The 25,100-nt window shown below is 40.2% G+C and overlaps 1 protein-coding gene across 4 annotated transcripts in view; it reads left to right on the top strand.

Moving 5' to 3' along the window:
- PROX1 (prospero homeobox 1) overlaps positions 1-22,230 on the top strand; it is a 52,296-nt gene extending 30,066 nt beyond the window's left edge. For 2 of the 4 annotated variants that reach the window (XM_012638365.1, XM_012638366.1), the window contains one exon: positions 16,601-16,840. In XM_012638365.1, coding sequence (XP_012493819.1) covers positions 16,601-16,789 — 189 coding nt within the window. In that variant the 3' untranslated portion in view covers positions 16,790-16,840. Of the gene's footprint in view, positions 1-16,600 lie in introns of all 4 variants that reach the window. The other 2 variants (XM_012638367.1, XM_012638364.1) reach the window with 2 other exon arrangements.
- Positions 22,231-25,100: the final 2,870 nt, after the last annotated feature.

Here is a 25,100-nt window from a genome sequence, read left to right as displayed (position 1 = left end):
ACAAACTCATTTAGCAAACCAACGCTTGCTCGAAGTTGGAGATCCTTTTTCACATGGCAGAGAACATTTTTAAATCAAATTTCCTCATTTTCCCCCCAGGATGTTATTTAACTTTTTAACCGTTTGGTTCTTTGTCAGTCATAGGGCAGAAATTTTAATGATCATTCACTCATTTCTCTTAAATACATCAATATAAATGTCCGACAATAACTTTTTTTTTTTTACAAGCGTTCTTTTTGGTGAAGCGTAGGAGTTTAATGCTTGAAAGTAGATTGTTCTGGTTCGAAAATATGGTTTCACCTTCAGTGATTGCCTTAAGCCAATCTCCAGTGCTGTTCTGTAAGATGACATAAAATAAATAACAAGCTGTCTCCCTCCCCAACCCCAATTTTTGGCTGAGACACAAAGTAAAGATGCAATGAGGAGATGGCTATTTGAAAAGTATAGGAAAAGGAGAACCATCTATTAATGATCATTATACTACCGTTCCTGTTAAATAGGGTGAAGCCAGGAAAAACAAATATAATCGTTCTTCTGAGGAGCAGTTGAACTAGCAAATTAGAAAGGTTTCAAATAACTACGTTATAGTGTTCATGGCAACTTCAAGGCTGAAGGGAACCCTGTTTAAAGGAAATCTCTGTGTCCCTATAGCAGTTTCTTTTGGAGGAAGTGACCAACAGGATAGCCAGAATCGATTCTGCCCCCGTTGGTCTTTGAAAACGATTTCACAACAGACCTTTTGGTATTTAAAGAGAACCTGTGTATGGAAGTTGACACAACTAATATAGTCATACCCAAAAGAGGGTCATAAAAAATTAAAGTTAGTCTCATGAATCTTTCATGAGAAGCAATGAAAAGGACACGAGTGTAGCCAAGTCCTTTGTGCTACAAGCTCTTCTTCCGGGCTCTGAGCTATTGTTCTTTCAGCTCCTCAAACAGACTTTCACTTTCAAACTGACAAAAGTCACTTAAAAGCCAGACAGCTGTACTAACACACCCACCTTACTGAGCAAGAGCCACGGGCAGGTGACGGGGCCTGCTGAGAGACTGTGCTGAAAACGAGCAGGGGCGACTCTCCCGCGCCTTACCGTTGCTTTTGCGCTCACTTTGAGATGGCCCGTTCATTGCTCATTTGTGTCCCCCCCTCTCCAAAACAGGTTCCCCCAAATATATCTTGCATTTTCTTGGCAGTATGAAAGGTTGACATCTATGATAGTATTGATGCCTTAGGCTGTGCGGCTGGGGTCAGGTCCATGGGAGTCTGAGCACTTCTAGCAGAAGACAGGGAGGGTTTGATTTACAGAACTCTCTGTTGCCACTTCTCTGCTCCTCTTTACTCGATCCCTTCCATTCAGTCCAAATCTCGCGTCAGCTTTTCAGATTTCTGTTGCCTCGTCAGGAGGAGCTAGGATTGGATGGAAAACACCCACCAAAGATGTGCACGAACGTCCCCTTTGGGTTTAAGACACAGATATAAATAGTCAGGTGGGTTGCCCTGCCCGCCTCCCAGGCCTCAGGGCAGCCGCGAGGCCTCCCTGTGTGCGCATTACAGGCCTCCCCTCCCCTGTCACCTTGTGTACAGTCTGGTCTGTGACACTGATGGTGATTATGTCATTATTTTGCTCTGGGGGCCCTGGCACATCTGCAGAGCCCAAGCACATCTTCTTTGTTGCGTTGGCAAATGTCCCACGCCGCAAATGCTTCATTAGCCCTGCTGCCGGCCTCCTTGCCAGACGCCAGTGCCCAAATCCAGGCTTCTTTTTGCTCCGTTCTTTTGTGTCGCTGATGATCGCGCATTCATCTTCCTGGTTCTTCCCCATTTTCCTAGACTTCTGAACTCCAGATGTCCCCGTTTTCTTTGCCCAAATCACTCCAAAGTCCACGGTGAGAAACAAGGTGACTCTTTACCCTTGAACCCTTCCCTACCCCTGACCACCTCGTACACTTTTTTATTCCCCAAATGAATAGTGACTTTGAATAGCTTCCCACCGTGAGGACTAACGTTTTCAGACTTGCAATTTGAAAAGACACCAAGTGATTGCTTCCAGTGTATGATGGTAGAGAGAGTTAGAATTAGGGGTGATTAAATATTGCTTATTGTCTGCATGCTTTTCTCCTCCGTCCCCTACCTCTGCCCCTCTCCCTCTTTCCTGGGCTCCTTTATTTGCTCCTGCACGTTGCCACATTTTACCAGTTTTCAGAAAGCACTTTAAAATGTGAGTACAGAAAATATTCTTCATGCCTTGCTGTGCATGGCGGAGTTGTCTGAAGAAGGTTCCTTTTCTCTACATGGAATCTTCATCTCCACTCTGCCCTCTCCCAAAATCCACTGCCCCCTCCTCCTGCTGTCCCAACCTCCTCAGCCCTCCACAATGACCTATTATTAGATACTTAAAGTGATTAACACTTGGCTGTTTTGGAAACAGCTAAAACACTTCTCTCTCTAAAGTTTGATTCTGTATACTTAATAGAGCCACTTCTTTTGTGAAGGTGCGCTGGTTTCCGCATTAACTGCGGTAAATTTTAGAGCTTAATATCTTAGGCTGTGATGGGTACGACATAATCGGTATGTTTCATTTCCCCTTAAATTTGAATGAACTGATCTGTGTTAGTGCGTTACGAGCAGCTTCTCCAACAGAGTTTAACCAGTTTTTATCCCCTGACCGCTCATTACAACATAAGATGATTTAAATGTCTCTACTTTGAGTAAAACATAAGATTTTAGTTTTGAAGTATAATTAAAGGAGTAAGTTTGTATTTTATAGGAATCATGGTCAGATCATTGCCCTGAATTCTAATTCAAAATCCTAGAACAAAGACCCTCCTAAGGATTAAAGAAAACTTCCTCCAAGGAACGAGTTGCCATATTGTACCAGGCTCCTGAGGTTTCCAAATACCCACCAAAGATGGGCACAAGAATATGCATGAGCCCTGTTCTGAATATTAGGAACAACCCAGACAACAAGGTGAGCAGAGTGGGGGTCAGCTCACCGGGCTGCCCAGCCCGTTGTCAGCCCTGGGCAGGGAGCACATTGGGAGAGGCTGTAACCTGCCACTGATTGAATCGTTTTCAAAAGACTGAGGCTGTGCCCCAAACATTCCTAACCTCCCAGTATTAGATCATTCTGGTTTTATCACCCATGGGTTTGTTTAAACTTTTTTTAAAAAACTTAATCCCATTCTCAGAATGCACCATTCCTCAAGATAATCATTCTGTAAATTTATTACCTGCTGGGAAAATGGTATCTTCTTTTTATGGCCCTTAAAGTGATTCCCCTAGAACTCCACAGGGATATTCCTTGTTATAATATCCTGGGATTTGTGAACAGGGTTGTGGCCATATTCTCCATTTCCTTTCTGATTTTATAGACTTTGATCATTACTGCCTCTTAATCTTCATCTCTACAGATTAAGGAGCTCTAATCCTTTTTAAAAGCCTAATCTCATACAGTAAGTGGGCTGCCCCCGATCATTTTAGCCGCCCTTCTGTAATGCGCTTCCCGCCTGACTGTGTTTTTCTGAGGGACAGTTACAATTACTAAACCACAGGGCAGAATTCCAGGTGTGGGCAGCCATGCCACAATTTGGCAATTGTGCCTTATACACACCCAATAGGACTCTTTTTTGATTGCCCCAAAAGTTTATCCTCGTAAGTTGGATTTCTTGAGTAGCATCTCAGTAGCACTTATTGATTAAAATGATCCTATGAGACCAATTTGTCAGCCTCTTGGCAAGTACTCTGGCAAATCTGATTGTGTCTACAGGACATATCTCGCCCCCCCACCTCCAAAAAATGGGCAGATCCACCCTGCTGTCCAGATGTTTTCAGAGTTTTTGTAGCTAAAGTACTGGGGTATTTGACATCATGAGGAGCCAGCCTTAGTCTTGGACTTGAGTCTATAAAAATGACAACTACGGCAAGAAAGCTCTGGTTTCAGGCAGGAAACAAAGTGTTCACCTACAAGTTGTCATTATTTTATATAAAAGCATCATCTTGAAATCTTAAAAAAATTTTAGGGGGGCGTCTTTCCATGTCAGTGGTCCTGGATCAATACTAATATAGGATTTAAGAGCATGGGCTTAGAGACAGTCCCTGGGATCAAATGCCAGCCCTGTCACTGTCTAGCAGTGAAACCTTGGCAAGTGCCTAACCCACTTGGTGCCTCAGTTTCCTTATCTGTAAAATATGGAAAATAATAGTGCCTACCTCACAGAGTGGTTGTGAGAATTAAATGAATCTACCTGAGTGTATTAACACAAAGTGAGTGCTATGTGAGCATTCACTTTTATGCCTCTGAAGAGCCAAGTAAATGTTACTTGTCACTTTACACAGTTACTTGTCACTGCTACATTGGTAGCCCGACTAGTGCGTCATTTTCTGCTGACCCTAAATAGGAAAATAAACAAACGAGCAAGGAAGGAGCTCTCGTAAGAATTGGAACAAATACTCAATGCAAAACTGGTTTTAATAAGAGAAAGTGATTCCTCCTGCCCCAAATGTGGTTGTAAAGGCGACCCTAGCCTGGAACAGCTCCGGGCTCCTGGAGTCATCTGTTCCAGATGAGAAGGGCAGTGATGAGAGGCCAGAGGGTGGTGGAAGGAATACTTGCCTGGAGGGTCCGGCTTTGGCTATACCTGCCTCACTGGGCTCTACTCTGCTCACCTGCAAAGTGATCAGATGAAACTCAGAGCTTTGTTCTAGCTCTGACATTCTGTGATTCTAGAATAGAGGTCATTCTGCATTCTCTAAATAAAGTCTCCTGAGTCCTGGTCATGATGCAAAGCTTTAAGCAGTGAATACGGAGGCCCTGGGAGTCCAGATGGCTTCCACGTGGGGCCACTTCTACCCTAGTGACTCTGCTGCAGCTTAATTATCTCAGTCAAAATCTCCAGAGTACCCATTGTCGTTTTCTCCCAAGGTCCTCTTTGCAGATCTAAATCTCAACAGTGCCCTTGGAGACATGGCAACTCCCTTACCGGGATTATAGGGACTAATTTTTCAAATTCATAAACAATTTATTGGCTGAGTTAACACTAGTCATTATACTTGCTGCTCACTTTATTTGTTGCCTTGGCTGGGGTGGCCAAGCAATGACATTTGTCAGTGAAACCCTGATGCCTTTGAGTTTTCTAGGAGGTGGCACAGACCTGAACAAACTAAGAGAGAGTCTGTACACCTGTCCTGATACACATTCCACGTAGGCCACACCTCAACCAAGACAATCAGCATCTGTAATATGTATTAACTTCTGTGTGATACACGTCTTCCCTCTTTCAGAACAAAATTAGCTATTTTAGATGGTTTAACTACCTTCCCTACTAGGCTCGTTCGGTAATTTTTGCAAAAGTAGCACCATCCTTTCCTTTAAATATTCCCAAAATGATAGTAATTGAGATCATAGAAGTCTTTTCCATTGGGATTTTTTTTTTTTTTTTTTGGTGTGTGTGAGAGTTTGTGGTTGGTAGAAATCAAATCCTCACACAAGTCATTTGGATATGTATTTTTCATTATTTGTTACAGTTATTGCGCCCACCTTCTGGTTTTTGTTTGTTTGTTTTGTTTTATTTTGGTTTTAAGGCTACCTTAACATTTTAAATTAAGAACTGGTACTAAAAGTAACTTTTATTAAAGGGTAATATATTCACTGAGAACAAGAGGGGCGGGAGGGTGTCGAATAGGGATGAAGGCAAAGAAATGACCAGAAGCTGAAGTAGACAGAAGAAGGTGAAGTCTATGGTTTCAAGGCTAATTTTAATATACAGTCCTATTTTCAAAGGTCTATCATTTTCAGTGACCTGAAGGTGTATAAGATAATCTGCATATAGACTCCTGAAATTGCCTTTCCTCGGGGCCAGTCCTAGGTATTGACAGCATCCTATGACTCCCCCACCCCAAGCGTGACCTCAAGTCCCACTTTAGGTGTTGGTAGGGGTCTAGCAGACTTCCAGAAGCCCTGAGTTCCTTCTGAAATGCTTCTATGACTTCCCAAACTATTTACGTGTCTTCAAAAGGGGATTTTGAAGCCCTTCACAAGTTCTTAAGTAGCTTTTGAAATATAGCTCATTTGTCCTTAGTTGTGCAAAGGGTGATTGTGGAGGAGAGACCAGTAGAATTCCCTTGAAATTTCTCTGACAGAAGAAAGATCTTGCAGCCAAAACCAAGGGATGGGATTGAGACTAATAATCTCCATCCTTTCCCAAAACAACCTGGATATTATTTGGGGTGTCATAAGCTACTGCTAGCAGAGCGCCAGTATCCCCCATGAGAAGCCCTGTTTGATCACTATCCGTATGGGCAATGCTGTTCTCATCGCATCCCGCCTGAACCCCACTTCCTAGCAGCTTCTCCCCAGGCTCCTTACTCACATCACTCCATCCAGAGGAACACAGGGCATGCAGACTAGTTTTAATATTAGCCTAAGCACAGTTTAATTACGAAGGTAAAGCTGCCACAGAAAACAATCACGTAATGCATTCTCCAGCGACACAGGAGTAACCGTGGATTATCTGTGCTCCAGCGTCCCTTCATGCAATATTGGCGTGTTTATGCCGTGTTGTTTTTGGATAATCTCCCCTCCAAGAATGGTACCAAGCTTGGCGCTGTTCATTTCACCACCTCAGCAAAGTTAAACGTCAAGGACTATCAGCCTGTCTTGAACTCAGGAACAAATGACACATAATGCATGGGGCTGCCTCGAAGGGGCGTTGGTTAGCACTGCAGAGCAATGGGGTCACTGATCGACATGCTTATTTTTTCCATCTAAGTATCAAGCTGATTGGTTAGATGTGTCATGAAGCGGGGATAGATTGCTCCAGTTAGCACATTTAAATATGTATTGGCAGGAAAGCTCCTAATGAAAAGTTCCTAATCAAAGCAGGGCAAGACTGAAGTCCTCCTGGTCCTTGACCTTCTCTGTGTGTGGTTTATTAACTCTATTCCCATAGACATGGGCAGCCTTAACTGTATATGAGAAATCACATGACATTTCTGGTTAAATTTGGGTGAGTCAATCCCATCTACCCTGCGAGAAGACCTGGTGTGCCCAATCAGTGAGGCACACAGAATTAGTGCAGAATGAAGAACATTAGGCCTTCAGAGAAGTTGTTGCCCCAAGTCTGGCTAAGAGCAGGGGTTGGCAAACTATGGCCTATGGGCCAGAGCTGACCCTTCGTCTGTTTTTCATGGTCCCAAGCTAAGAATGGCTTTTATATTTTTAAACAGTTGTAAAAAAGAAGAAGACTATGCAACCTAGACTAAATGTGGCCCACAAAGCCTATGTTTTTTATCTGGCCCTTTACAGACAAAGTTTGCTGACCCCTGGCTAGAGGTGGTTTCTCTCTTTGGTGGAACATGAACTTTCTGAGATTCCTTCTAGTTCTAAAGTTCTAAAATTTTATGATTCTGTGACAGAATAGTCTTGGTCCAGCTCTTACCTGAACAGCCTACCAGCTATGCAATTCCAGTGGTATGCTTCCAGTTGTTTTTAAGATCTTAAGAGTATCTGTGTACTCTCTAGGAGTGAGGGGAGGAGGTATTAGGTTTTAGTTTTTGATGTATTTTCTTTGATTTTGTTTTTATCTTGTTTACATATTTATTTATACTGGGAATCACTCTTTGAGACATATGCAGAGTTTGGGAGGGAAGAAAAATTTACTCCATTACAACAAATAATGTGACAATCATTGTGTTTCTTAACACCTCTAACACCAAGACTTCCATGAGTGAGCAAATAAACTATCCACTTGAAGTGTATTCAGTGAACCAAATTTCAGCCCCACAAACTAATTCTGACAGTCTCTCATAGACATTTGTCATTCTGTTCCTGGCAAGCTAGTACCATCTTTCACTGGAGCTATGTAAGGAGATGGTTTTATTTGTCTTAATATCCACAGGCAGAGTTGCCAGTGGAATTCTTTCCTAATTTAAAATGTATACACAATTTATTAACAGGTAGAATAGAAGATGTTAAGACTCTTTTCTGTTACCCGAAAGTCACAAGTACTCAAAAGGCTCAACTCTAGCACACTGTTGATAATTTTATGATGTTTTCAAGGACAAAGACGTTATCAACACCTTAAAGGTACAGACGTGTTATTGTCAGTTCTGTATTTTCTAAATACCCACTCTTGAAAGACAAAGACTCAAATTCAGGTGAAGAAATAAAGAAGATACTCAGGGTGTGTCTCTACCCTTCATTCGTGTTGTCAGAGAAGTTCATGTGAGACGTTTGGCCAGTAGCAGCACCCCACTCCCCACACTGCAGACCAAAGTCCACTCCTGTGATCCCTTTCCATGCATTTCCACTGTCCATTCGAGGTAGATCCTTAACCTCCCTCCCTGTCAATTTCCATGGGACTGTTCTTCCTTTCATTACGTTTCCCCCGCGGGGCTGTCTCCACCATGCCATAGCTGGTTGCCACTCTGCCGGCATTTAAAATGGCTGGTGTACCACTGGAGGGTATCAAGCAGTCTAACTTGGAAGTGTCCTGGGACAGGCTCCATGGAGGACATGAAGGGAGAGATGCTTTCCTTTTGCCACTTTTTCTAACTATTCCTGCAGCTCTTTCGGTCTGGCTGAGAAAAACCTTGGTGCTGTTGGGTGGATCATCACTCCTGTTCCTCGCCTAGCCTTTCCCTGGGTTCACTGCCCCCAAGCTCCCCCCACCCCCCAAATTAACATGACATTGCCTGGTGAGCACAGAACGTGAGCAGCTTCCACCAGCTGAAACCTCTGATCCCAAACTCACTAGAGAGTTTGGCTTCGGGATTTTGGCAAGAAGGCCTGTTGCCCATCAGGTCAGCATGAATAAAGATTTCTTTCTTCCTTTCTTTTTTAAAGTCGAGCATCAATTGAAACTGCTCCCAATGCTCTCTGTCTCTCAAGACAATTTAACCCCTTTTCTCCTAAGTACGTTTTCTGTTCTGAAGGCCCGGTATGTTGTTTTATTCTTTTCCTATGAGACAACTAAGACATCTACTATATGGAAAATTTGAAAGCCAAATCAATCCTAAACCAATCTTATCATTTTTAAAGTATGTTTATCCAGCTTTGTAGTAGGAACAAGCAGACTGTTTGAAGGCCACATACTTTTCAAACCTTGGTTGCAACACGTTTGCCCCGTTTTGAAACTGTCTTTATCTAGACGAAAAAACGAAAATCTATTTGACAAAGTGGCACTCTGGCCAGTTTATCTTGCAATATGGCTTTAGCTCACTGAGTCTATTGATTTCCTTAAATTAATGTTTACAGAATGCTACTGAATTTTGCTCAACAGAACATTGTTCTTTCGAAGCTTTGTAAAAAAAAAAAAAAATGATACTGACTGTTATTGCCACGTGTTCCTTTGCTTAGACGATGGAAGCATAGTTGTTTTTTTTTTTTGTTTTTTGTTTAAGGACAACCTTGAACTATAGCCACTTCCTGCAAGCATTTGCTCTTCACATATTTAAGTAAGAAAACATGTAACTAGAAAGTGGGCCCACTCTTAGAGACCCAGCCTGCATGTGCAATAGACTAATCGAATCCTTTAACGTCCCTGAAAGGTGAATGCCACCTGGAGCATCAGAGGGAGACAGACTTTGGTCCTAAACCCAGTAGATGCTAAAGAATCTTCCTCTGCCTCATTTGGTGTAACCAGCAAACATGTGAAAGCAGCTTCGCAGCCAGGGCTCCTGGCTAATGCTAGTCGCTCCAAACATGAGCATCCTAATAAAAATTCAAGCACCATTTAGCCATTTGCGGGGAAGTCTAAATATAACACCTTGTTCTTTGCCCCTGGTACTCAGTGTTTAATACACAAAATCTAATCTCTAAAGATGATTTTAAAACTGGCCTCCCCAGGGAAGTACACATGTCCATTCAGCTACTGACAGTGCAGAAAACAGGGATTTGAGTTGTAATTAAGAAATGACAAAAACAAAACTTAGGAAACGCAAAGCAACTTTTCTGCACTGGCTGATTCAGCCAATATGAAACCACCCAAGCAAACCTCCTCAAAGCATCTCTCAAAACGATAGGGTGCACACATTTATTAATCACAGCAAAATGCTTCCCAGGAATTAGGGCTCCTCTTTAAAGCTTCATACCACCACCTTACATTTGGATGATATTTTATGCTTTCCAAAGCACATTCATTTTTCCTTTCCCATTTAATTCTTCCCTATGATAAGAGGGCATTGGAATACAATTCCACGATTCACTGTGTACAGCATCCTGCACCATCTCTTCCCTTCTGAAGGGCCAGTTAGTCCCCGGCTGTACACACAGCCTAAATGCTTGCATGACTGCAAAGCGAGACCCTTAGTAACAGCATCTTGAGACCATATTTCATAGCTCCATGATTCTTCTTTTCTGCCTCTGGCAGGAGAGTTCAGTGTGAGCGAGACAGCGGAGCAGCAACAACGTATCTGTTCTTGCCTTTTCATCTGATAATCTCTATGAGGAGTTACTAAAGCATCTGAGTTTATCCATTTAAGTCCACTCTGTCTGCAGTATAAGTCCCCAGCTTGTGCCACTGCTGTCAGGAGACAGGTCTCTCCTTGATCAATATTTACTTAACAAACAGCAGGGATGGGAGAGTTTGTTTAGAGGAATCGTGGGCACACTAGGGTGAATGAATGCTCGGAAAAGTACTTCAACTGTTTGTTTCCATCCCTGAGATCTTTGTGTGCATGTGTGTGTGTGCACATGCGTGCAGATGCCCTTCTCTTTTTAACTTCTCCAAAGACACTCAGAAGTCATCTAGAAAAATCCCTCGCTATAGACGATCAGTAAATTGTTTACACCGTACGAGAGCTGATGATGTAAGTTCAGTTTTGAAAAGCCCAGCAAAGTTTGGTTTTCCTTTTGTGCTCCTATACAGGTTATACATTTTGGAATGACTCTTAGGATGAACTAAATATACAAGCATCTTCCTTTGACCCCTTTCAGATGAGTGGAAGGGAAGAAAATGCAGATGGAAACCATAAAAGCAGTTTGACAAGGCAACTGTAACTATATATTTTTGATGGCGTTACAGATCTATATTTTTTGAAAGTCCCAAGGGAAGGAAAAGTAGCTCTCTCCAGATTTTCAGAGCTGCTCACCCAGTTTTCGGCGTTAGACGTATTTAACTCCAATCATAAATATGAATTCCACGGCGGTGAAGTGAGAGAGCGCTGTTCTTTCAACTTCACCGAAACAATTGCTTGAAGGCTCAAGTCAGGGCCTTCAATGCGGTTGACTCGGAGGCGTCTGGGGCTAGTTGGAGGGGTTTTGTTTCTGTGTGTGGGGAGAGGCTGGGGGGGCTGGGGGAGTTATTTATTTATTTGATTTTGTGAATCGGAGTTGTAAAAGCCATCTGAAATATTCATGCAGAATAGTCTGAGAAGCCCGTTTCTGTTTTATTTACTGCACAGTGGAACAGCCACAGCGGATTAGTTCTACAATACCCGTAACAAAAGCCCAACAGCTGATGCATGTGATGTTAGGAGGTGACAAAACAGTTAAAGTATGCTGCTGGCTACAGGCAAGCAGTCAGCAGATGCAGACAAAAGGGTTTGTGACAAGAATAACTCTCTCTCCAAGGCGAGCAGTGAAGAGTATCCAAAATACCAGTACCCTTTTCTCCTTGACATTGTCTTCTTACAGTCAGCATTTTATTGCCCTTTTATAGTAGTAAAGAAAATGGAGGAGGAAGGAGAAAGAAAACCCACACACAAACTAAGTCACCGAAATACTAGGCAGCGTTTTGCTTTTCCATTCCTTAGCCACGCCTGCCCGTACGTATGGGTCCTTTTCCATTTCTCCATTGAAGCAAGTTTAAAAAAAAAAAAAAATAGCTTAAAAGATGAACTGTAAAGATGATCTCCCTTGATAAGGTTGTAATCTATTGATAAGCTCGATTGGCCATTTGAGCCTTTGGCTATTGGGAAGGGGCTAGGGAGAGAGGTCGATGCCCGGTTTGTTTTCTATCCATTTTAGTAAAGATCATTTCACTGATGAAATGAGGCCAGTGGGCCAATTTTGAAAGGGGATTGAGGATGGAGGAGTGTCCATGGAGAGCCGGGCAAGGGGCAAGGTTTAGGTCCCTCACAAGAGGCTGATGAATGAGCTTACGGATGGTTCAGAGGTGTGAAAAATCAGCTTCTCTGTCTCCAGAAAATAGGAGAGGCTGTCTTCTTTTTAACCTTTGTAATTCCCCTTCTATTCTCTGTGACATTCATTCAGCTGCCAAGAGCGTTTGGCAAGGTTTGGGCCAGCGAGCACACTTCCAGTGACCGCTAACCTTGGTATGTCCTGACACTTATGATGAGTATCTGCAGGACACAGAAGGCAGGCAGCCTGCTCTGTCAGGCTTTTATTATGTACTGCAGAGGCTAGGGACAGTCAGTTTAATAAAACAAATCATCCTTGAAGGTAAAGCAACTGGGAAGAGGAGGAGGAAGACGGGGGAAAATGTGTCTTTGCCACTCATTCTGATTTAAAAAAAATAAATAAATAAGAACAGCAAAGCACCCGTCTGCCCAATACCGCATGTCCGTGTGCACCCCAGCTGTGGATGGAGTAGACTGGAGAACCTCCTCCCATTTCACTGAAGCCCACAAGGCCCTAGTTTGCTCTGAGGAGACTCAAGTACAAATTACGATGAAATTGGTAGATGCTGATAGCCAGCCTCCTTCAGATTTATGAGTGCATTCAAGTGCCTCGTCACAATCACAGCCTCCTCCAACTATCAAGGCAAGACCATCTGAGGTGAGGTACCTATATTGGGATGCCTTTTTATCAAAACAAAGTTTCCACTCTCCTCTCCTAAGGAACGCTGGGCAAAGCGGCTCCCACAATAGCCTCAGCGTTCCAGCCAAAGACTTTGGAAGCCTTTTGTTTTTTCCCTGTGGCATGTCCAAAGGCTTGGCCTTCCCCCACCCCACGGCCTCCCCCCCAGCAGCCCGCATTGTCTTGCATTCCAGCGACTTGATTGACTGTTGCCACCTGATGCTGAGGAGATACTCTAGGGTTCATTCTGCAGATTGTTGGGTTCTATTAAAAGAAACCTAGATAAGGGATTACTTGTCACTAAGGGATTTTCTGCAGATGTTTATTGGTGATTGGAAAGCCATTAGGTGTTAAGAAGCACAGAAAAATATGGGCAACATCATTCTCATAAGCCTGAATTCTAAGGTGCCCCCGTGAAAGCATCAGAAGGCACCCCCCTTACTCGGTTAAACGGAGTTGGGGGAAGTTTTCAAACAGAGAAATGAGAGTCCCTTTTTCCATGCACGACATTTTTACCTGTGGATGGAATTCACTGGCACCCTCTCAGAAGATCAGTTGCTACCCAACAGTGTACCTCTGGAGCCACCAAAAAAGATTAGTTGCTCCAGTATTACGAGATCTCATTATAACTTTCTTTTATCCACCCCAGTCCATTGCATGAGTATTGCCTCAAAGTAAGCACTAAATTAGAAAGCCATTTCATTTGTTTACAAAGAATTCATCCCTTCCCCAGCATAAGCCAATAACCAAAGTCTCCTCCTGGGAATCTTTTATACTACTCTCATTTATTTTGAAGTTACTAGCTCCTCTGTGGTTTTTCTAGATTACAGATCCACAACTTGTCAAGGTTTTGATGTCTTCTATAAACAGTTGAAATTGCTAAAAAACAAAAAAAAAAATTAAAAAAACACACAAAAAAACATTAAAAGTGAGCCAGCATGGTTTAATGGGAAGATACCGTATTTCACATAAGTCTCTTTATTTCATAATTTCTTCACCTCACAGAATCTCATAATTTCTGACGGTTTCTTCCTCTATAAAGTGATGATTTCTGAGATTTGTTCCAACTCTTTAAATTCTATCTTATTTTATCATTATTTTAAGCTTCCTTTATTTAAGTATTGAGGAAGAATATAACTGCTACTCTAGAGCAATATGGAGTAAAGCAGAGGCGAAATCTCATTATGAGCTATTTATCAAATGACTTTGCAAAACATACTCTGCCGAGCATTTTGGGGGACACACAGAATGGGAACGGTGCCTCCTTATCTGAAGACACCTTGTGACAAGGTAATTGAGACCAGATGCAAGCAGGTGAAAGGTAACATCAAGACACAAACAGAAAAACAAATGATACAGGACAGCCTATGATTACTACCACAAGAAATGAATGTTTAAAACGGGGTAGAACCCACTAAAAACCATTAACGAGCATGGTGAACTATAAAAATAATGAGGTGGAGACTGCACCCAACCCCCCAAAGAAGTTACCTTTGATTTGTTCTCTGGAAAATTCTATAACTACCCTTCCCTCCTTCCTCTGGTGCTGATGCTGTTCTAGATGTATCTCCCTCCTCTGACAGTCTCCATCACTGCCCCCCTTCCCTTGGCCCTGGGCCCCAGACCTCCGGTGCAGCTCCTGGGGTGGGCCGGGCTTCCGGCCTTCTCTGGCTTCCTGGGAGCAGCTGCCCACACCCTTCATCCCTGGGAGCTCGCTGCCACGCCACGCTGCCTCCCTGAGTGTTCAAGTAACACAGACGAAAGTCGAGGCTCTGTTGCCGATGGCCAGTGAAACCGTACTTCTTGAAATGTGTATTTTAATAAATGCCTGTGATTATGTTTCTGTAGCATTTGGCTAACAGCTCCCAAACCAAGTAGTTAGAGTGGGTGGTTGCTCTGCCTAGCTGGGCTCCAGCCAGGTTCATCTCTCAGCCATGCCTGTTTGATAAAATGTGAAGGATTATCTTGGGGGAAAGGTGGGGAGAGGAGTCAAAAAGACTGTTTATTGGTAGGAGGTGAGTTGGAGGGCTAAGCTCTCCCCCAGCAAATACTCATGTATCCAGGAGATTTTAGGGGACATCACCAAAGGTCTGTGGAAAATCCACATGAATTCTCCGCAGTTAATGGCGGTTGAGGTGTCTGGGTTTGCATTTCCGTGGGGGATGAGGAGCCATTTGGGTGAATTTCCAGGCAGCATTGGGAACTACGTCCTGAGAAATGGGCCAGGGTGAAAGTTTTTGGGAAGAGCTGCTTAAAATTCTTACTTTTTTGAGACTCTGATTGTCCCCAAAGGGGAGCCCTTTTATTTTTTTCTGGGGAGTTTTTAGGTTTCTTTATAAAAGACAATTGACTTCCCTTTGGGAGCAATGCACTTCTTTGTCCAGTTTTAAATGTGAAAAACAGGGAAGTCTGGTGATGATTCTAGTTTTCTTTACCAGTTACTATCATAAAAAGGTCCATTGCACCAGCTGAGAAAAGGCAAGGAGAAAAGGATGGAACATGTTTAACATAATACCTCCCTTTTATTTACCGCAGTGGCATGTCTGAACTGAGATGAAAATCTTTCATCTCTTATATCTGTGTAGACAGATCTGTCTACACGTACAACTACGATACATTTATGTCCTCATATGTCTGTACTTAATGTAAAAATAAAACATTACTAATGCATAAGTACCCCACTAAAAGAAATCTACTAAGTGTCAGTGTGTTCTTGGAAAATTATGAGTTCATGGAATTAGTCTGTGAATCTGTTATGTTGGTGTGGGGAAAGATGGGCTGTGCTTTGCTATGAGTAACTTACAAAGAATGCTGAATTAGTACATCATAGCTATTGCTTTCCTTACTCAAGAGATCAGACTTAAGAAAATACACACGTGCACATACACACAACACACATACATATTAATTCCTTTGAAAGAAAAGGCTTAACAAATAGTGATTCTAAAAAGAATATTTGGGAAATTTTTTTTTTGGAATATAATGACCTTGAGCAATTCCCTTGACCTCTCTTAGCCTCAGTTTCTCCTTGTATAATTGGGATAACAACTCATAGAGAGATTGGGAGAATTAATAATATAACCCACATTCAACACTTAAGACAGTGTCTGTCACATAGCAAGCACTCAATAGATGTTAGTTTTTATTATTATTATCAGCTGCATAGATCACTCCCTTATGGAGCAATTCTAATCTCAAAGTAGTTTCTGATGTAGTATTTTAGGATTCAGTTTAAATTTTATATTTGGTGACTTCACGTTAATGTCATTATCTCACTCCTTTGTGCATGCAGAGTGCTTTATACTGCAGATCACTTTAATATACAATTTAGCATTTGAGTCAACAATCCTCTGAAGCAAACAGGAAACTGAGATTTTAGATGATTTTCTTCATGTAAAGTGTGAGTAAAAGTTCATATAGAAACCCAATTGTTTATTATCTTATTTTGAGAACACATTTTGTTTTCATAATGAAAATCAAAAGGAAATATAATCTGAATTCTGAAAAATTAATTGGAGACTTTCTTCTGGAATGTACCTATTCAATCAAGTGAGGAATTCAAACAGTCATATCCTCTTTTTCTACCCTAATATTCACAGTGAAATCCTAGTTTTTCGGTAGGTCTGTGTGGATCCTTTGCGCAGGTCTGTTTCTAGAACTCTACAAAGCTGTCAACCCCACATCACAATGCTACTATATATAACGACTTTACATAAGAGAATAAAGGCTGGCCATTTTTAGAAAATGCAGGTGCCATGTAAGCCCCTTTCTTAGCTCAGTTTCCTTGGAAGAACCGTAGACTTGAAACTGAAAACTTTATTAATGCCATTGTCTCCTTGTATCAGCAGGTTCCAGAGAGATTCCTGGAAGTTGCACAGATCACATTACGGGAGTTTTTCAATGCCATTATCGCAGGCAAAGATGTTGATCCTTCCTGGAAGAAGGCCATATACAAGGTTATCTGCAAGCTGGATAGTGAAGTCCCTGAGATTTTCAAATCCCCGAACTGCCTACAAGAGCTGCTTCATGAGTAGAAATTTCAACAACTCTTTTTGAATGTATGAATAGTAGCAGTCCCCTTTGGATGTCCAAGTTATATGTGTCTAGATTTTGATTTCATATATATGTGTATGGGAGGCATGGATATGTTATGAAATCAGCTGGTAATTCCTCCTCATCATTTTTCCCCCATTTCCTTTTGTTTTCCATTGAAGGGGGATGGTTATTTTCCTTCCACCTTTAGTTTACTTTTGCCCAAAGCCCTTAACATTTGGAGACTTATAATAGGGTTAATTTTCAGGGAAAAAGAATGTTGGCGTGTGTAAAGTCTGTATTAGCAAGGAAGGGCATTTGCGAACGATGCATCCGCTTAGTTGATGGCTTATTGCAAATGGCGGTTGGCCGAGGAAAACCCATGACACAGCACAACACTACAGACAGTGATGTGTCTCTTGTTTTTACTGCTAAGAAGGTCTGAAAACTCAATGAAACCACTTCATACACTTAAATATCTTGTTTGGTTTGAACGCATTGAGTGGCTTTTTCTTACATGTTTGAAAATAATGCCGATGACAGATGAGCAGCTCACTTTGCAAAAGTTCCCCAAAAGGCCTAAAAGAAAAACAATCACTAACTATCAAGCCTTTCCTAAGAGAAATGACAAGCACCCCCAAACTAGTAGCAGTTTCTTATGGAAGGCAAAGCAATTTTGCACAAAACTGACTCTTTCAAGATGAGACTGGAAATTCATACCTGATCTAGCCACCTCTCTAAACTTTACAGTAGGTTCTTCTTCCAAATAAGGGAGCTGATATCATTCTTCATTGAAAAAAAAACCCTATACCTTGTTTTCATTTTCAATTAATTTTGCTTCAGATATTAAAAGGCACATAAGTTTCAAATTTACTCTGCTCAACATTGTTTATATGCTTAACAGGATTATTTCTATTTAATTAACACCTTTTTTTTTCTAAAACACTGTTTTCTGAATATCTTTCTACAGTAAGGAATAAAGGAAATCCCAACTTGACCGTAAGATTCTTGCCTACTCTAGAAGTTTGTTGACAACTGTTGGCTGACTTGATCTTTGCATATGAGAATAACCTATTTTCATATACAATTCCACACTACCCTCATGGGTGTTCTAAGTGATGACAGTCTAATTAAGCATTTCTTCATTTTAGATATAGCATTTTAAAGCAATTGATAATGCCTCTTCTAATTCAGAAAGCTAGTATTGACCAAAATGTGAGAAGAGTGTATAGCATAAGAAAGTTTGGGATTAACCCAAAAGACACAATTTCAGCACACATAAGAAAGCTAGCTGCTATTTTATGCTTTCTTCAATGGTTCTCCTCTTTCTCCCTTTTTTTTTCCAGTTTTTCAATGATGTACAATGTCCCATATTTGCATTTAGAAAATCATATGGCATTCACACTTGTTCTTTTCTTAGATGGGTTTGTGTGTGCAGATGCAGTAAGAATTCATTGTTCATTCTAATAGTGTTTTCCAGACCCCTCCTTCCTCTTAGGTAATTCAATATACACCTCCTAAAATGACACAGTAACAAATCTGGTATTTGGAACATATAGAACATAAATACCATTTTCCCTTAATTTTTATAAAAATTACATTTGACTTTGGAAAGCGTGGGTTTTGACCCATGTGACTGACTAGCTGACCCTATTGCTGTAATTTAATGTCATTTATAAATTCTGCTGATGGACAGGAATGTATGAACGCAATTATTGTCAGCACAAAGCCTTAAAACCTGCTGACTTTAAATTAAATGGTGCGGTCCTATGATGCTCTGCATCATTCAGGAGACCAACGGGCCCTCTCAGTGTGGACAGAGCGTGCAGTGGCCTGGGCTGGGCACTAACAGCTTCCCTCTGCACCTGTGGCCAAACACATCTCCCAGCTCGCACTCTCCTACACAATGCACAGAGTCATTAGATCCAATTTATTTTTCTGGCTTACTTTAAAACAAACAAAAAAAAAAGTTTGGTAATCATTACATTGGAATAAAGTGGGGAAAAAAATCCAATCAGCACAAAGTAAGGAAGCAACCTCAACGTGTAGTCACACTCTTTTGACTTGCTGTGCTTGAAAGAGTATGACTTTCACTATTCATGTCGGTACACAACTGGGTCTTTGCTGCTCCATGTAATTTTTATCAACATCGTGTTGCCATTTGCAAGGTAAAAGGCAAAGCTGTAGTGTATTCACCTATGTAGACAGATTGCTAGGTATCTTTTTCATCTGGGGCAAGTTCAGTATTGATTCCAGACTTATTTGGATTTTTAATCTTGTTTTCTCCTGCCTTTCTAATTTAAACAGACAAATTAAGCAAAAGTATGTGTTCACAACCAAATGTTGATGCATTTTTCTACTGATAATATCCTCTCCATGTTCACTGAGGCATAGAAATTATTTCAGAGTAGAAATTGCGACATGAGAATAAACTCACCTCTTTGTTCTGAAAATAGAACTCTTATCACTTTGCTTTTAGGTGGTTTTTCCCCTTTTACAATCATAAAATCTTGTGCCTCCCAGTGCATTGGAAAAATGGCAAAAAGCCTGTCTCTCAAAACTCCTATAGAACAGTTTTTGTTTGTTTGTTTGTTTTTTAATCACCACCTTTCAAATCTTAGCTCAACTCTCACCAAGTGAAAATTGGCTAGTTGGGAGAAAGTTAACTTTCTGTGGTGGGAGAGTGAAGAATGAGGGACAGTTTACATATGAAAAAACAAGTCTAAAGTCCATGTTGAAATACCACACAACCCCTTATTTTCTGCTAACCCTAAATTATTTTTGCGTATACACTTGAGGTTATAGTCTGTGCCTAGACCTAAAATGCACCAGCGGGGGGGATTTTTAAAAATCCTTCAAAATACCAGTTTTTTCCCACAAGTACAATTGTTCTTGTGCCTTCTGTGGCTTTCGATTTCATCTTTTTGACTTTATTTCCAATTACTACAGCTGCAATAAACACTAGATTTTTTTTCTGGCTGTTTGACATAACGTTGATAGCTATGCATATTTTGTGTCTTTTTAAAACAAAGCGGGAGAATACGTTTTTGAAGAAGAGAATTTTTAGAACAGTTTGATACCGCAAATTATTTTTTCCTCAATTGTTTGAGCAGCATTCGAGTTTTGAAAATTCTTGTAGAAGCCAATTTTTTGTAACTGTGGTGCAAATCTTGTGTTTTCTTAGCCTAATGAAAAGTAGTATAGAAGCAATATTTCATACCATGTGCTATATATGTGTGTGCAGGTGTGTGAACATAAAAACACATACACACATATACACACATGTAAAAATATACATATATATATATGCGTGTGAAGTGGAAAGCTTACCTTTTCCTATCTAGATTTAAGAACCTATTTTAGACATTTGTTATGTTTTGTGAAAAGAATGTTCTATTTGCAACAAAACATTTAATTCTTACTGTATCTCTGGCTGTTTAATGAGGACGTTTCACATTAAATGGTAAAACACGTGGAAGATGTTAGAATGTAGTAATTATTTAAGTAAATGTTCACCCACATATTCCTGAAGTTTGCTTTGTGCCTCCGCAAGTATTATTTAATTAAAGTGTTTTATGTTTGCAGAATCTTTGTTACTGTACTAGGGATGTGGGTGAATATCATTTAAAAAAAAAATTCTAAAACAACAAAAAAAAGCAAAACAGAAACACTAAAGCAAGAGGGGAACTTTTATAAAGCAATGTAAATATTTAACCTCATGGCTGTTGTTACCTAAGACATGAGATTTTAATAAATAACTACATTCTCACAACATCTGTTGAATTTATTAGGAACACTACAGTGACTGTATAGACAGTTGAAAGCATTCTTGGAAATCCTGCTCTCTACTTTGAAAAGATAACAGTCTCTTTTATCAGATGTCAAGGGCAAGGGTAATGCAGTTTCTGTACATTTATGAAATTTCTTTTCTATGTACATGAAGACATTTAGTAAGTAACTCCCCCCACCACACACACACACACACACACACACACACACACACACACACATCATACAGGTTAATATTAAGTCATAAAGCTAAAAATTTGGGGGCATTCAAAATAGGATGTCGCCCAGAAACAATCATAAATTCATGAAAGAAAAAGTGGTTTACAGACTCCCCTGAAAGAAACAGTGTCTATGTGAATACAGTGCAAAATCTCTTTGCCATGTATATTATAGCGTATTCATTGGTGTGAATAGTACAAATGTTTCCCTTTGGTACAAACTCTGTGTTTGCAAATTACAAGAAGCATTGTTTTCAAAAAGCTCCCCTTAAAAAATGTAACTGGTTTATATGAGTAAGCAGTTACTACTGTATTGCACTTAAATGTTATGTTGAAGGAAATGCAGTTTTGTTTTCTGTAGATCTGTTGGTTGTAAACCATCTATAAAAACTAAAGCTAAAATGCTCATATTCAGAGCTGGGATCAAAACTGGTATTTAACCTTTGCATCTTCTTATAATTACCCTTCTAAGAATATAACAGAATCTGGAAGCATCTGGACTTTGAGTCTTTTCAACTGAGCCCTCTCTCAAATCCAACACCCTCCTCCCCCAAAATGCACACACAGAAACAGAAAAGGCAAACGAGCTGGCCTTCTTTTGTGAAAATGTATTCATTCTGTATTTTTTAAATATCTAATTCCTCCACGTAGGGGGATAAAGCATTTTAAAATTGTATATTACCACTTCAAATTTAGAAGTAGAAGAAAATGTATTTGGGGTTGGTCTCAGCACTACCTAGAAGAATCAAAGGTCGTGGCTTCCCTCGATACTGTCCCAGCCATTTCTCATGTGTATATAGTATAAACCGTGACAAAACACTGCCTTTATATTATTTAGCAATATGTTGTAAATAGCATTATTAAGCTCTTTTTTTTTTTGTAATAAAGACCCTTTGATTTGAATATAGGACAATAACTGAACTGATAAAGTCAAGTTTTGATTTTTTTTTTTTTTAGCTAGAGGCAATTTCAATTGTGGATTTTTGTTGTTGTCTATTGTTCTGAAGACTTTGCATAATTTATTGGTTTAATTTATCCTAATTTATTTGATGAAGGTGTACAATTTTGTATTACCAAGGATGTACTGTAATATTAATTGATATGATAAACACAATGAGACTCCCTGTCCATATTAAAAAGAAAATAAAAAGGTGCAGTAGACAATTGATTTTAAAGTAAAATTAAAAAATTTAGTTTGGCAGCTACTAAATTTCAAAACAGGAAAAAAAAAAAAAGTTGTGGGGAGGGTGGGAAAGGGGTTTTACTTTGTGTGTTTTAAGCTTTTGTATACTCTCCAAACTTTTACCTTTTGCTTTGTACCACTTAAAGGATACAGTAGTCCAATTGCCTTGTGTGCCTTCCATCTCCTCTTAAACTGAATGTATGTGCAGTATATATGCAAGCTTGTGCAAAATAAAATATACATTACAAGCTCAGTGCCGCTTGATTTTTTTTAACATGTGACGTTTGATTTTTGGACCTGTGTCCAGTTGTAGACAGTAGGCTAGTTGTGCCTGTGCTATCAAGTATGGAGTTTGCATTTCATTACAATTCTTAACTCTGTGCGCCTAACATCAATGCATGCACTCCTAGAAATGACCTTTACACACTTCAGATGCTTGTAGTCATTGCCTACATTACTCTCTGAAACCTCTTCTCTCAGATTTAACTTTATTTAGCCCTCAAACTTAAAAAAAAAAAAAAATAAGCTTTAGCTCAAAGTAATATTTTACTCTTAATAATTACTAATGTCAAATGATTTTAAGAACAAGGAAAGATATTCTCAAAAACCACAGAATGGCAAATATATTATTACCTGGAATATAAGAATTAAGAGTTTGTGTGGTTTCCACTGGTTGGACTCAGAACTAAGTACTAAAGCAAATTTTCAAAACCTTTCTAAAATGTTTCTCTAGACATGATTGGTAGCATGTTCCATACTAAGAATATTGGGTGTATGGTTTTTGAAAGTTTCCTTTGTCTCTTTCACTTTGTTTTAAAATCACATCTCCTTTATTTTTGAATCAGGAATAAGAAGTAACAGAAATCATTTGCCTATTTGAGATTGACTCTATTACCCACCTTTTGCTACAGCTACACCTCCCTTCTGTCTGTACTGAGTCTTCTTAACCTCTCAGATTTCTTCTTTTGCTTTCACCTAAATGATGAAAACTTTATATTTTCGCTCTGTTGACACAAGGGTGCATGGAATCCATGTAATACTAAAACTTTTTAAAATAATAGCATTGTTTCTGCTTTCAGCTCTTTTTCTATGACTGGCACAAATTTAAATTCCGTTCTTCCTAATTAAATTGTACAAAAGAGGGACATGCCTATGTCTCTCTATGCCAAAATATTTATTCCCTGACTGGCAAAGAAAAGAGTTTCTCTCCTTACCTCCTCTCTTCTTGGAAGAGAGAAGGTATTTGCAGGAATATAGTGACCCTTCCATCTTCTTACACTTATTTAATACTGATTCGCTTTAAATTAGATAGGATAGTCTCCATAGATACCAAATCACTGAGAAGTTAAAGCAGGTAGAAATGTTTCCTAGTAGGAATTTTGTTAGAAATACAGCCTCAAATCCTCACTTTTGTGACTCTAAATTATCTGGCAGCATTGGTCTAGAATGATATACACACCCCTGACCTCAACACCGATCTGAGCCCTGATCACAAACCTTGTTGCACACACAAGGTTGTGTATACTCGATGTGTATGAGTGCCTATTTTCCAGTTGGACATATAATCTTCACAAGCTAATAATAAAGGATTGCTTTTATTCATTTTTATCTCCACTAAGGTAATCATAAATGGCTAACAAGTTTTCCTTAAAAACTAACAGCTAAAAATCAGCACCTATTCACAATTTATTAACACACACTAGGGTGAGATATAGATGCCCCTGGATAAAAGTCATGGAAACACATCGAATGTTTGCCATGTGTTGCTAAATTCTGGGGATCACTTCTGTTTTTTAAAAAGTATAAAATACAAGAGAAACGTGTATAAAGGAAAACAGCTGATCCAATTTTAGAAAACTGATATGATAATTAAGCAAAATTATGAAAGATTACTAAAGAAATAAATGGTGCTGTAACCCCTCACCGACAATATAACCTTTTGGAGGGATGCTTTACACTGGTGTAAAAACAGGAAGGGTAGCTTTGGAAATCACAGGAAAAGCCATTAAGAGAACATTGCTTTGGGTGTCAGAAGACCTGCCTCCAATCAATTCAATTCTAAAAATCTTTACAAAGCCTACCCAGGGAAACCTAAACAAGTCACATAACCTTTGAATGTCCCAGGAGAATTAAAAGAATTATAAAGGCTAAGGGATTGTTAGCGTTGGTGCAGCCACCAAAGAATTCCTACATGCCAAAAAAAAATGGTGCTTTCTCATCAGAAAGCCAATTTAAATTGCAGGGCAAGGCAAGGGCAAAATTCTGAAATTGGCCAAGTGTGACTCGGGATCCTCCTCTCTCTGTTCCTGATTTGCTTTCCCTTCAGTAAGTGTCTCTGCTCCTTGCCAAGCATCTAGTGCTCTTGGGTTGCCCCAGCCCTCCCTTTGTTCCCAGTAATGAGCCATTGAGTCAAGCTAACATTAAGATATCACTGACTTGACATGTTTCTCTTGACAAATATAGGCATAAAAAAAAGCAGTGGCTCGTGGCTGCAATCCCAGAATTTCGGGAGGCTGAGGAGTTTGAGACCAGCCTGGGCAATGTAGCAAGACCCCATCTCTACAAAAAATTTTATTAAAAATCAGCAGGGCATGGTGACATGTGCCTGTAGTCCCAGCTGCTCAGGAGACTAAGGAAAAAGGATTGCTTGAGCCCAGAATTTTGAGGTTGCAGTGAGCTATGATGATGTCATTGCACCCCAGCCCAGGTGACAGAGTGAGACCGGTCTCCAGTAGAGAAGTGTACCTCCTTCTGTGAGTTCTTAGGATCGATTTTGGGGAGACTTAGAAGAACTCTATGACCACGGGCAAGAAACAAGTCCTGGAGAGGGAGGGGAAGGAAGCCTGGGAGGCATAAATACCTTGACAGATCATACTGCCTTCAGCCAAGGCGCAACCACAGGTCAAACCATCCAGAAGACCTGGTCTTATATTTGGTGGGGAAGGCCCCGAGTCCCTAATCACTCACAATCAGGTGACATCAAACCTAATATGAAACCAGTAAAAATGTATTTCTGCACACTGTATTCCTTGCTTCCTTCCTTTCTTTCTTTCTCTTTCTTTCTTACTTTCCTTCTCTCTCTCTTTCTTTTGTTTCTTTCCACTGGAGACTGGTTTATTTTCC

Source organism: Propithecus coquereli, unplaced genomic scaffold (assembly GCF_000956105.1).
Source record: "Propithecus coquereli isolate 6110/MARCELLA unplaced genomic scaffold, Pcoq_1.0 Scaffold129, whole genome shotgun sequence".
Lineage (NCBI taxonomy): Eukaryota > Metazoa > Chordata > Mammalia > Primates > Indriidae > Propithecus > Propithecus coquereli.
This window is presented reverse-complemented; position numbering and strand designations above follow the sequence as displayed.